The sequence below is a fragment of the Macaca nemestrina genome, chromosome 1 (genome assembly GCF_043159975.1).
Source record: "Macaca nemestrina isolate mMacNem1 chromosome 1, mMacNem.hap1, whole genome shotgun sequence".
Taxonomy (NCBI): domain Eukaryota; kingdom Metazoa; phylum Chordata; class Mammalia; order Primates; family Cercopithecidae; genus Macaca; species Macaca nemestrina.
The window spans coordinates 103,478,998-103,492,853 of NC_092125.1; the positions used below are offsets into that span (position 1 = coordinate 103,478,998).

The following is a 13,856-nucleotide window of genomic DNA, read 5'->3' on the forward strand; positions in this document are numbered from 1 at the left end:
TGTACACAGTGCTAAGAGAGCCAAAAAAGGAGCCAGGACTTGCCTTCTTTCCCTGTGGTAACCGCCCAACGGAAGGCCTGTTTCACAGGTTGTCCACCAGAGGGCAGGTGGGGACCAGCACTTCCGTCCCAATGAAGGAGTGGAGAGTGGGGAAGGCTGAGAACAAAACAAATAGAAGCTGGGGACGCAAAGGCAGAATGGTACAATGGACTTTGCAGACTCAGTGGGGGGTGGGGGTGAGGGATAAAAGACTACACATTGGGTACAGTGTACACTGCTCGGGTGATGGGTGCATCAAAATCTCAGAAATCACCACTAAAGAACTTATCCAATGTAACCAACCACCACTTGTTCCCCAAAAAACTATTGAAATTTAAAAAATTAAAAGGCCGGGCACGGTGGCTCACGCCTGTAATCCCAGCACTTTGGGAGGCCGAGGTGGGCGGATCACAAGGTCAGGAGATCGAGACCACGGTGAAACCCCGTCTCTACTAAAAATACAAAAAATTAGCCGGGCACGGTGGCAGGCGCCTGTAGTCCCAGCTACTCAGGAGGCTGAGGCAGGAGAATGGCGTGAACCCGGGAGGCAGAGCTTGCAGTGAGCCAAGATCGCGCCACTGCACTCTAGCCTGGGCGACAGAGTGAGACTCCGTCTCAAAAAAAAAAAAAAAAAAAAAGCTGAGGACTGGAGTGACAGGAATTCTTGCTCTTCATCCCCTATTCACTATACAGCTGTCCATTTCATTAAGAAATGTTTCTCATCTAGGCGTGGTGGCTCATGCCTGTAATCTCAGTACTTTGGGAGGCTGAGGTGGGCAGATCACCTGAGGTCAGGAGTTCGAGACCAGCCTGGCCAACATGGCAAAACCCCATCCCTACTAAAAATACAAAAATTAGCAGGGCGCGGTGGCAGGCGCCTGTAATCCCAGCTACTCGGGAGGCTGAGGCAGGAGAATAGCTTTAACCTAGGAGGCGGAGGTTGCAGGGAGCCAAGATCGCACCACTGCACTCCAGCCTGGGCAACAGAGTGAGACTTTCACTCAAAAAGGGAAAAAAAAAAAATTCTCCATTCAGTCTTTTTCTGTCTCCACTTTCTGGTCCTGTGTACACTGGGAAGCCCCAGGACTGAGAAAGGGAGAGGAGGAAAGAAGAAAGGGATAAATGTTTCTTAATGAAAATAAGAGGAAAGTCTCCAGGCCAGTGATTCAAGATGAATGGTTGTATTAAAAGGTTATCCTTTAAAAATTAGTCTTCTGACAGATACAAAGTTACAATTAGATAGGAGGAATAGGTTCTGGTGTTGTACAGTAGAGTGACTACGGTTAACAGTAAAATATTGCATATTACCAAATAGCTAGAAGAGAGGCTTTTGAAGGTTCTCACCACAAGAAATGATAAATCCATGAGATTACATGCTAATTACCCTGATTGGATCATTATATAACATAGATATGTACCCTATAAATATGTACAATTACAATGTGTCAATTAAAAATACTTAAAATCAACCCTAATTATATTTTTAGGTTATTTGGTCTCTTGGACTAACTTAACCTTTCATTGTTTAGCTTCTTCCTTTGAAAACTGCTGGAAAACTTCAAAAACCTGAAATTGGGATACTTTTCCTGAGAAAGATGGAAAAAACTTTGTGGTTTGATAAATATTAGCATGAAAATAAAAAATACCAGCAGGATAATTGTATTCATTTAATAGACACTTACTGAGCACCGACCAGGTACCAGGCCAAGCTTCGTGGTACAAACCCAAAGACAAGACAGTACAATTCCTGCTGTCAAAGGGACTGCTGATCAGCCTTCAGGAAAATGAGTATGAAAGAGCATGGGGTCTTAGCAGGGGCTCGGGAAAGGCTCCCTAGAGGAAGCAATGTCAGAGAGAGAAGCAGGAGCTGGCCACGGGACAGGAGAAGAGCAGCATGGAGTAAGCTCAGGGAGTGTAGCTGAAGGGCGGGGTGTGTGTGTGTGTGTGTGCATGAGCACCTATGTGCATGTGTGTGAAGATGCAGTAATAACAGGAAACTGAGAACTTATTAGTGCCAGGCCCTGTTCTATGCACTCTACATAACTCATTGAATCCTTACTATGAATGACCCTATGAGGGGGGATTCTATTATCATCACCCTCATTTTTCAGATGAGGAAGTTGAGGCAGAGAGAAGCTTGCCCAGGGTCACACAACCAGCATATGATGGAGCCAGTTAGGACTCAATCCAGGCCATATGGCCATGTTGGCTTCCACGCAGGGCCAGACAAAGAGTCTGGAGTGTGGATGTATCATGACCGGAGGAGCTAGAAAAGGGACTGAAGTAGAGATGTGATATGAACAGATCTACACCTTAGGATGTGCACTCAGCTGCTGTGTGAGGGTGGATTCAGGAAGCACAGCTGAGACAACGGCAGCCCGGAGCAAGACAGAAACAGTGGGGACAGAAAGAGGTGGATGGTCTGGAAATATACGGAGGGAAAGTATGAGCATGCCAGGCCTGGAGCCACACACCACAGTTTGATGACTCATGTCCACCCTTCAGAAACAAATCACCACCAGTAGCAGGCATCACCGGCACATTCAAAGAGGGTGAGATATTTCCAGGGCATTTATAGTCAGAACAGTATATATATTAAACCACTCTTTTTCCTGTGACAAACTATTTCCTATAAACACCAACAGTCTTTGGCACTAGTTTAAAACTCTGAGTTCATTACAAATGCAATTCGCTTTCTTTTCTTGGTCACTGCCAGACGTAGACTTTAAGTCACTTTATACATCTTACCCTGTGCGGCATATCCCAGGTCAGAAGACTGGACCACAAGGACATCTCTAAGTATGGCATCTAAGAACTCAAGAACTGTCGCCAGACATGGTGGCTCACGCCTGTAATCCCAGCACTTTGGGAGGCTGAGGCGGGCGGATCACCTGAGGTCAGGAGTTTGAGACCAGCCTGGCTAACGTGGTGAAACCCCGTCTCTACTAAAAATACCAAAATTAGCCTGGCATGGTGGCGGGTGCCTGTAATCCCAGCTAATCAGGAGGCTGAAGCAGGAGAATCACTTGAACCCAGGAGACGGAGGTTGCAGTGAGCAGAGATTGCACCACTGCACTCCAGCCTGGGTGACAGAGTGGGACTCCGTCTCAAAAAAAAAAAAAAAAAAAAAAAGGCCAGGTGCAGCAGCTCACGCCTGTAATCCCAGAACTTTGGGAGGGCGAGGCAGGCGGATCACAAGGTCAGGAGTTAGAGACCAACCTGGCCAATATGGTGAAACCCCATCTCTAATAAAAATACAAAAATTAGCTGGGCGTGGCGGTGTGCGCCTGTAGTCCTAGCTACTCTGGAGGCTGAGGCAGGAGAATCGCTTGAACCTGGGAGACGGAGGTTGCAGTGAGCCAAGAGCGTGCCACTGCACTCCAGCCTGGGTGACACAGCGAGACTCCATCTCAAACAAAACAAAACAACTGTCAAACACCTCTTGCTCCCTTAGCCCCCACAAACCAACACATGCGGCACAGCTGCCAGGGTGCTGGAAGCACCTATAGCAGACCCAGCTTCTCTCTGAATAGTACTAACTGGTCCTCAATCTGAGCCCCACTAACGATGCCTCTAACCAACTGCCTCTCTTGGTGGGTTGTGGTTTGTAACAAAACACAAAAAGGAGCACCCCATCTGCTTGCTTTAGCTCAAGAGAAGAGTTTTCAGATGGCTCAGGAGGCCATGGGGACAGAAAAGAACCCTTCATTTCCAGAGACCTAGGCAGAGGTTACAAAGGGTAGGCTCCAACAGGGCCATGTTTCTCTGCTCTGAAGCCCGAGAGAGAACATACTGGGGAGTCTCTCCCTCGGCCAAGATAATGAAAGAAAGATAGCTTAAAGGAAGACAGCAGGGTGTGAATCCACGGGATCTGAAGCCCATCGTGGCCGATCATCTTTCAGTCTTTTCAGGTGCATCATATAATGCACCTTCTCACTCAAACTGACATTTATGTGGAAAATATGCTGAATTGTGGGGAAAATCTATCTATTCGTTATCCTTTTGGATAACGAACACGTGAATAAACTCACAATAACCATGTTCAGACTCCTGTCCCAGGTGTAAGCACTTCATTCTTGGGACTGAGGACTTTAAAGGCTTTTAACTTAATGGCTTGGGACTGGAGAAAAGTCAAGTATTTGCATACATCTTAAAAGTCTGTATTTGGCTGGGAGCAGTGGCTCACGCCTGTAGTCCCAGAACTTTGGGAGGCTGTGGCGGGCGGATCACCTGAGGTCAAGAGTTTGAGACCAGCCTGACCAACATGGAGAAACCCCATCTCGACTGAAAATGCAAAATTAGCCGGGTGTGGTGGTGCATGCCTGTAATCCTGGCTACTCGGGAGGCTGAGGCATGATAATCGCTTGAACCTGGGAGGTGGAGGTTGTGGTGAGCCGAGATCACGTCATTGCATTCCAGTCTGGGCAACGAGAGCAAAACTCATCTCAAAAAAAAAAAAAAAAAAAAATCTGTATTCATATATGACACTTACTGAGCCCTTTCTCTGTGGAAACTAGCTGAGAGTAAGCTCCTATTTAATCAAATGAGGAGAAGGATGTTCTAGTGAGGAGAAGCAGCAGTGGGAAGACAAGATGACAGGGGTGAAGGCAGGGGGCAGTACTCAGTGCAGAAGAGCTTCCGTGCCCATGTGTGTGTCTGCACTGGCACTCAGGTGTGCATGCGCTGTACCCTCAGGGCCCTGACTTGGGGCTGGTGAGATGGGAAGGAATGGCCTTGCACGCCGTGCTAAGGAGCTGCATTAATTCTGGAAGCAACCCTGACCAAATAAACATTTTAAGCAGGAGAAGGGGATCAAATCTGAGCTGTAGACTGGAGGGAGGGCACAAGACTGAAGCTGGAGGGCCAGTTTGGAGGCAGATGCAAGAGCCCAGTGAGAGACAGTCACGGCCTGAATTCAGAAAGTGTCAGCAAGGATGGAAAGGAGGAGTCGGAGGCTAGAGAGGCTGGAGCCAACAGGGGTGGGCAGCTGAATGGAAGTGAAAGTGATGGACGTGCCAACGAGGACTCTCAAATCTTTAGCCTAGAGAATGGATAGTGGTGATTCCTTCAACCAAATCAGGGATCACAGGAAGGGAAGAGGTGGAAAAGAAATCCTGTTCCCATGCTGAGGTGATGATTCTGTGGGACACCAAGTGAAGATTTGTAGTAGTAGACTATTGGAGATAGAGGTCTGAAACTCAGGGGAGATATTGCTTGGGATTCTCCATTTATCTAAAACTATGTACTGAATGTCTCCTGTATGCCAGGCACCGTGATGAGTAAAGAATAGAGAATGATGAACAAGACAGACGAGATTCTGCCCTCAAGGACTTTAGGTTTTATGTAGGGGAGACTGACCGCAAATAAGTAAACAAGCAGACAACAGAACAGCAGACTGCAATATGTGCCATGAAGGAATAAATAACTGGTGTCTATCATGACAAATAACCAGGGGAGCAAGGTGGCCTTACAGAGGGTCAGGGAAGAGATGGACAAAGACCATTCTTGGCAGAGCAAACAGCAAGTACAGATGCCAAGGCAGGAAAGCACTTGAAGTTCCAGGCAATGAGGAGGTCAGTATGGCTGAGTATGAGTGCAGCGGGGCAAAAGAGGTAGGCAGGGCCTGGAAGCCCTGGTGAGGAGCAATGGACAGTCACCAAAGGCTTTCAGTAGCAGCGAGACATCAGATGGGAGAGGCGGGTGAAAGTAAGGAGAGGGCAACGTTCACATGTTTAAAGGACAGGAGAAGAGGAGCCTGGGAAGGAGCAGCTAGTCAGGTAAAGGGGCAGAGAATGATGTCAGAAGCCAAGGGAGAAATCTGAAGAACAGAGGAGTGGTTGACAATGTCAAAGGCTACAAGGAAAGCAAGTATGTTAATATTTTAAAAATACATATCCAGCTGGGCACGGTGGCTCACGCCTGTAATCCCAGCACTTTGGGAGGCTGAGGCAGGTGGATCACCTGACGTTAGGAGTTCAAGATCAGCCTGGCTAACACGGTGAAACCCCATCTCTACTAAAAATACAAAAATTAGCTGGGCGTGGTGGTGGGCACCTATAATCCCAGCTACTCAGGAGGCTGAGGAGAATCGTTTGAACCCAGGAGATGGAGGTTGCTGTGAGCCGAGATCACGCCACTGCACTCCAGTCTGAGCAACAAGAGTGAAACTCCGTCTGAAAAAAAATAAAATATACACACACACACACACACGCACACATATATATGTACATATCTCCAAAGTATTTAGCAACAAAGAGGTGATTAATAACGCTGAAAGGGGTAGTTGTAAAGCAAGGGTGGCGGAAAGCCCCATGATGAGGAAAACTTGGAGACAGGCCGGGCGCAGTGGTTCACACCTGTAACATCAGCCCTTTAGGAGGCTGAGGCGGGAGGATTGGGCAGTTGGATCCTAGAAGTTGGAGACCAGCCTGGGCAATGCAGTAAGACCCCATTTATACAAAAAAATTAAAACAAAAATATTAAAAAATTAGCCAGGTGAGGTGGTGCATGCCTGTAGTCTCAGCTACTCAGGAGGCTGAGGCAGGAGGATCACTTGCACCCAGGAGTTCAAGACCAGCATGGGCAACATTTCAAAACCCCATTTCTACAAAAAATACAAAAATTAGCTGGGTGTGGTACTGTGTTCCTACAGTCCCAGCTACTCGGGAGGCTGAGGTGGAAGGATCACCTGAGTCGGGGAGGCGGAGGTTGCAGTGAGCTGTGATAGTGCCACTGCACTCCGGTCTGGGCGACAGAGCATGACCCAGTCTCAAAAGAGAAAAATAAAATTAGCTGAGTGTGGTGATACACACGTGCAGTCCCAGCTACTTGGGAGGCTATGCTGGGAGGATCACTTGAGCCCAGGAGGTTTAGACTACGGTGAGCCATGATTGTGCCACTGTACTCCAAACTGGGCAACAGAGCAAAACCCTGTCTCTAAATAAATAAAGAGAAAAGATGGGACCTGCTGGACCAAACATAAGGTTTCCTACAAGGGCCTGGTTTTAAGAACCCACATGCGCTGGCAGAGACAGGCAGATTGGTGGGGCAGGAGAAAGACTCAGGGACATAGTGGGCCCAGAGCTGGCCATTTGGTAAGGTGGCTCCATCAAGCAATGGAGATGAGCTGTGTAGTTGATGGTATTTGGGAAAGTTAGAAAAATAAGGCTGGCTTGAGATGATCACTTTATACCTTAATCCAGCCAGAAGAATTAAAGAGTGAAACGATGAAACAGCTAACAGAAGAAAACACTGGAGATTATCTTTGTGACCTAGATGTGGGCACAGTCTTCATAAAAAAGACCCCAAGGGTCAGGCATGGTGGCTCACGCCTGTAATCCCAGCACTTTGGGAGGCTGAGGCGTGCAGATCACCTGAGGTCAGGAGTTTGAGACCAGCCTGGCCAAAATGGTGAAACCTCGGTCTCTACTAAAAATATAAAAATTAGCCAGGCATGGTGGTAGGCACCTGTAGTCCCAGCTACTTGGGAGGCTGAGGCATGATAATTGCTTGAACCTGGTAGGAGAAGGCTACAGTGAGCCAAGATCACACCACTGCACTCCAGCCTGGGTGACAGAGCGAGACTCCGTTTCAAAAAAAAATAATAAAAATAAAAAAAAAACAAGACCCCAAAAGCACAAATCATAAGGTGAAAAAAAAATGAATGGAAGTAATTACATGAAAATTAGGATTAAAAAAATAAATGGATTAGGCAATATCTGGTTTTTGTTCTTGCTGTTGTTTTTTGAGATGGAGTCTCGCTCTGTCACCCAGGCTGGAATGCAGTGGCACAATCTCAGCTCACTGCAACCTCCGCCTCCCAGGGTCAAGCAATTCTCCTGCCTCAGCCTCCTGAGTAGCTGAGACTACAGGCGCACGCCACCGCGCCCAGCTAATTTTTTTGTATTTTTAGTAGAGATGGGGTTTTACCATGTTGGCCAAGATGGTCTCAATCTCTTGACCTCGTGATCCACCCACCTCAGCCTCCCAAAGTGCTGGTGATTACAAGTGCGAGCCACCTCGCCTGGCCTATATCTGGCATTTTTTAAATGGCTCTTTGAGTTAGTCAAGAGGCTGAGAAAAGGAGTCAGGAGGATCCATACAGCTCATAAAGGGTCTGCAGGGATAACTGCATTTCTCTTCTGTGTCATCCTCTTAGGGGAAAATGGAAACAGTTAAAATGTGTGCTGCTTTTTATTTAATTGAAGACTTCTGTTCCTCAAAGGACACCATCAACAAAGTTATCACCCAATAGACAGATAAGATATCTCCTTCTATACTAGCAACTCTAGCAAATCAACAAGATAAAAACTCCCATTTTTGCCGGGCGCGGTGGCTCAAGCCTGTAATCCCAGCACTTTGGGAGGCCGAGACGGGCGGATCACGAGGTCAGGAGATCGAGACCATCCTGGCTAACACGGTGAAACCCCGTCTCTACTAAAAAATACAAAAAACTAGCCGGGCGAGGTGGCGGGCGCCTATAGTCCCAGCTACTCGGGAGGCTGAGGCAGGAGAATGGCGTGAACCCGGGGGGCGGAGCTTGCAGTGAGCTGAGATCCGGCCACTGCACTCCAGCCTGGGCGACAGAGCGAGACTCCGTCCCAAAAAAAAAAAAAAAAAAAAAAACTCCCATTTTTAAAAAGGTCTGAAAATCAAAGGCTGGAGGAAATGAGCAGGCAGTTCTCAGAAGAGGAAGCTGAAATGACTTAGTACATGAAGAAATGCCCAAACCTACCAGGAATCAGGGACACACAAATTAAAACAAGATACCCCTTTCACACTTGGCAGAATGACAAATATTAGAACGGTAAAAACCCAGTGATGGTGAGGAGGTGGGGGACAAGAACAGCTTTTCTGGAAAGTAATCTGATGGAACACAGGTAGGTATAAACTCTGGGATCTAGTGATCCCTCTCCCAGTTATATGTCTCAGAGAAATTCTAGCACTAGCTCCTGAGGAAATGTACAAGGATATTCACCCTGGAATAATTTATGGATGAGGAGCTGATAGGAAATGGGTAAGTGGTGGATGCATATCAAGGACTGACAGGCAGCACTAAGAAGCTATGAACCATGCGCACCTTTAGAACATGGTGGCCGGGCGCGGTGGCTCAAGCCTGTAATCCCAGCACTTTGGGAGGCCCAGACGGGCGGATCACGAGGTCAGGAGATCGAGACCATCCTGGCTAACACGGTGAAACCCCGTCTCTACTAAAAAATACAAAAAACTAGCCGGACGAGGTGGCGGGCGCCTGTAGTCCCAGCTGCTCAGGAGGCTGAAGCAGGAGAATGGCGTGAACCCAGGAGGCGCAGCTTGCAGTGAGCTGAGATCCGGCCACCGCACTCCAGCCTGGGCGACAGAGCGAGACTCCGTCTCAAAAAATAAAAAAAAAATAAAATAGAACATGGTTAGATTTTTTTTTTTTTTGAGGTGGAGACTCGCTCTGTTGCCCAGGCTGGAGTGCAATGGTGCAATTTCAGCTCACTGCAACCTCCCCGCCTCCCAGGTTAAGTGATTCTTCTGCCTCAGCCTCCCAAATAGCTGAGATTACTGGTGGGCGTCATGACACCTGGCTAATTTTTGTATTTTTAGTAGAGACGGGGTTTCACCATGTTGGCTAGGCTGGTCTTGAATTCCTGACCTCAAGTGATTCGCCCACCTCGGCCTCCCAAAGTGCTGGGATTACAAGCATGAGCCACCATGCCTGGCCTGACAAGGTTAGATCTTGAAAACAATGTTGTTGAGTAAAAAATGGCATATGTAGCACAATATCATTCATATAAATTTAAAACATAGACAAAAATATAACATATTTTGGCCGGGCGCGGTGGCTCAAGCCTGTAATCCCAGCACTTTGGGAGGCCGAGGCGGGCGGATCACGAGGTCAGGAGATCGAGACCATCCTGGCTGACACGGTGAAACCCCGTCTCTACTAAAAAATACAAAAAAAACTAGCCGGGCGAGGTGGCGGGCGCCTGTAGTCCCAGCTACTGGGGAGGCTGAGGCAGGAGAATTGCGTGAACCCGGGAGGCGGAGCCTGCAGTGAGCTGAGATCCGGCCACTGCACTCCAGCCTGGGCGGCAGAGCGAGACTCCGTCTCAAAAAAAAAAAAAAAAAAAAAAAATAACATATTTTATAAGCATACATCAAATGCCACTTCTTTACCCTCCTCCTCACCCTGACTCCTCTTCCCCATTGCTCTCTATTCCTTTAACTGATTTTATTTTATTTATTTTTTTGAGACAGAGTCTCACTCTGCTGCCCAGGCTAAAGTGCAATGGCACGATCTCGGCTCACTGCAACCTCCGCTTACCAGGTTCAAGCAATTCTCCTGCTTCAGCCTTCCAAGTAGCAGGGATTACAGGCATGCGCCACTAGGCCCGACTAATTTTTGTATTTGTAGTAGAGATGGGGTTTCACTATGTTGGCCAGGCTGGTCTCGCTTCTGACCTCAAGTAATCCACCCACCTCCGCCTCTCAAAGTGCTGGGATTACAGGTGTGAGCCACTGTGCCAGGCTCAATTTTATTTTTTTTTAATGGTACTAGAATGTCTACTCCATGAAGATTGGAACCTTGTCCATCTTGATCACTAACTTATCTCCAACAACTAGAACAAACCCTGGGACACTGTCAATGGTCAATAAATATTTGTGTTATAAATAAGTGGCCGAGGCAGGCAGATCACCTGAGGTCAGGAGTTCAAGACCAGCCTAGCCAACATGGCAAAACCCCATCTCTACTAAAAATATGAAAATTAGCTGGGCGTGGTGGTGCATGCCTGTAATCCCAGCCACTTGGGAGGCTGAGGCAGGAGAACTGCTTGAACCCGAGAGGCGGAGGTTGCAGTGAGCCGAGATCATGCCACCACACTCCAGCCTGAACAGAGCAAGACCCTGTCTCAAAAATAAATAAGTAAATAAATAAATAAATAAATGGGCCGGGCACTGTGGCTCATGCCTGTAATCCCAGCACTCTGGGAGGCTGAGGTGGGAGGATCACTTGAGCCTCAGAGTTTGAGACCAGCTTGAGCAACATAGCAAGACCTCATCTCTAAAAGAAATATAAATAAATAAATAAATAAATAAATAAATAAATGGGGGACATATAACTAAGAGAAAGTGGGGGCTGTGAGAGGGGAGACAAGGGCAAGAATGAGTAGGGAAAAATAAATACAACAAGGGAGGGACTGTGCCAGAATATATGATGATGACATGCCATGATTGGTTCATAAAAGTGATTACAAATTATTTTATCAAATTCATTATTATGGCAAACTAGGCCCTGCATGATAAAGCTGTCACCTGCCTCTCCAGCCTCATTTCATTTTACTCTGATCACTATGCTGTAGCCAAGGAGGTCTCTGCCAGTTCCTGGAATATCTGATCACCTCAGGGACTTTGCACAGGCTGTCCCCTTTGCCTATACACTCTTTCTGTAATTCTTCAAAAAGGTGGTTCTGGCTAGGTGTGGTGGCTCATGCCTGTAATCCCAGCACTTTGGGAGGCAGACGTGAGTGGATCGCTTGAGCTCAGGAGTTTGAGACCAGCCTGGCCAACATGGTGAAACCCTGTGTCTGCTAAAAATACAAAAATTAGCTGGCCGTGGTAGCAGGCACTGGGAGGCTGAGGGAGGAGAATCACTTGAACCGGGAGGTGGAGGCTGCAGTGAGCTGAGATGGAGCCACTGCACTCCAGCCTGGGCAACAGAGCTAGACGCTGCCTCAAAATAATAATAATAATAATAATAATTATATTATATTATTATTATTATTATTATTATTTGGTTCTTTCTCATCCTTCAAGATTCAGCTGAAATGTCACTTCTCAGAATGGGCGTCCCAACCAAACTATCTAGTGGTATCATTACCTGTTCACATCTTTTTTTTTTTTCTTTTTTAGAGGCATGGTCTTGCAATGTCACCTAGGCTGGAGTGCAATGGGGCTATTATTACTCACTGAAGCCTCAAACTTCCAGGGTCAAATGATCCTCTTGCCTCAGCCTCCCAAAGCACTGGGATTACAGGCATGAGTCACTATGCCTGGCCTTATCATCTTACCAGGCTATGCGATGATGTTGTTGGTGTCTCCACCCATTGAATGCAAGCTCCAAAAAGACAAGAGGCCTTGTCTGCCTCATGGTATCCCCAGCACCTGACACAGAAAAGGCACTCAAATATTTGATGAGTCATGAGTGAAAAGAGAGATCATTAATTATGTGTAGGAAAGGTAAAGTGCTGAACCCAGGAGGAATGGACTGGGAATAAATGAGAGTCCTGATGAAGCCAAAGACCAGAGAAGCGGGGACAGAGAGGGCTAGAGGAGGAGAGGCTGTGGTCAGGGCCCCGAACTCCCAGGAGCGTTTCAACCCTGATGTGCAGGGGTGGTGGGATCATGGGCAAAACTCTTGAATCATATACACTGTATAAAAGTCAGGGCCGGGCACAGTGGCTCACGCCTGTAATCCTGGTACTTTGGGAGGCCAAGGCGGGTGGATCACAAGGTCAGGAGTTCGAGACCAGCCTGGCCAACATGGTGAAACTCTGTCTCTACCAGTAAAGATACAAAAACTTGGCAGGGCGTGGTCGTGGGCGCCTGTAATCCCAGCTACTTGGGAAGCTGAGGCAGGGGAATAATTTGAACCCGGGAGGCGGAGGTTGCAATGAGCCGAGATCGCACCATTGCACTCCAGGCTGGGCGACAGGGCGAGACTCCGTCTCAAAAAATAAAAATAAAAATAAATAAAATAAAAGTCGAGACAGGAAAAATGTTTCTTTTCATGTTAACACATTTAGTCCTGGCAATCTCCCAGTGAAGAAGATATTCTCATAATAGCTAACAAATATTTCTATGTGGCAGGTCTTGTCCTAGGCGCCTTAGGTGTATTTACTCATATCAAAACGACCCTATGAGAAAGGTACTATTGTTGCCATTTGACTGATAAGGAGCCGAAGTGGGACAGGGGGCTTACGTCTTGCTCACATAGTGGTGGGCCGCTACTTAAACCCTGATCTGTAGACGGGCGCAGTAGCCCGAGCCTGTAGTCCCGGCTACTTGGGAAGCTGTGGCGGGAAGATCGCTTGAGCCCAGGAGTTCGAGACTGCAGTGATCACGCCACTGCACTCCAGCCTGGGCGACAGCGCAAGGCCCTATCTCAAAGATTAAAAAAAAAACAAATCCTGCTCTAATTTGCAATAGCTCTATCTTTCCTCCCAGCCATCTGAAGTTTTAGTGAAAACGGGGCTTCCTGGAGGAAGGAGTAGCTAGCTATCCCGGTCCGCTACAGATTATCAGTGCGTGAATACCCTGACTCCTTCGGCTCAGAATTTGACTGGGTCGCCTGGTCCGACTGCCCCGCCCCCGCCCCGCCCCCGCCCTGGGCCTACGTGACCGCGCGCCGGCCTGCGGCCGTCCTGATCTCGCGGGATTTGAGCTTCCGTGCGGACAAACCCTCCCACCGCGGCTCCCTCCGCTTTACCTGCCGGCGGCGACCAGCTTCTGAAGAAAAGTGTCCACCATGGTGTCGAGGAGCTTCACCCTCGAAATGGTAGTGCCGGGTGGCACAGACTGTGGAGACGACCCCTCATGCCTTTTTTCCTCACAGCCGCCGCCTAGATTGGCGCTACTTGCTTCGGCCATGTTGAAGTTGAACCGCCAAATCTAACTGGCCCGGCCTCCCCGCCCGCCGGAGCTCCCGATTGGCCGCTCCCGCGACGGGCGCCTCCGATTGGAAGCGGTAGAACGTCTGTCACCGAGCAGGGCGGGGGCGGGAAAGTCATCGGAGGCTGAGGGTCGCAGAAAGGCGAGGCTTCGCGCGGTGG

At 48.2% G+C, this 13,856-nt stretch overlaps 1 protein-coding gene across 3 annotated transcripts in view; it reads right to left on the reverse strand.

Moving 5' to 3' along the window:
* LOC105498038 (polyamine modulated factor 1) overlaps positions 1–13,832 on the reverse strand; it is a 30,750-nt gene extending 16,918 nt beyond the window's left edge. For 2 of the 3 annotated variants that reach the window (XM_071083680.1, XM_011769793.3), the window contains exon 1: positions 13,514–13,832. In XM_071083680.1, the coding sequence (XP_070939781.1) occupies positions 13,514–13,674 (161 nt within the window). In that variant the 5' untranslated portion in view covers positions 13,675–13,832. Of the gene's footprint in view, positions 1–12,095; positions 13,353–13,513 lie in introns of those variants that run through there. The other variant, XM_071083681.1, reaches the window with a different exon arrangement.
* Positions 13,833–13,856: the final 24 nt, after the last annotated feature.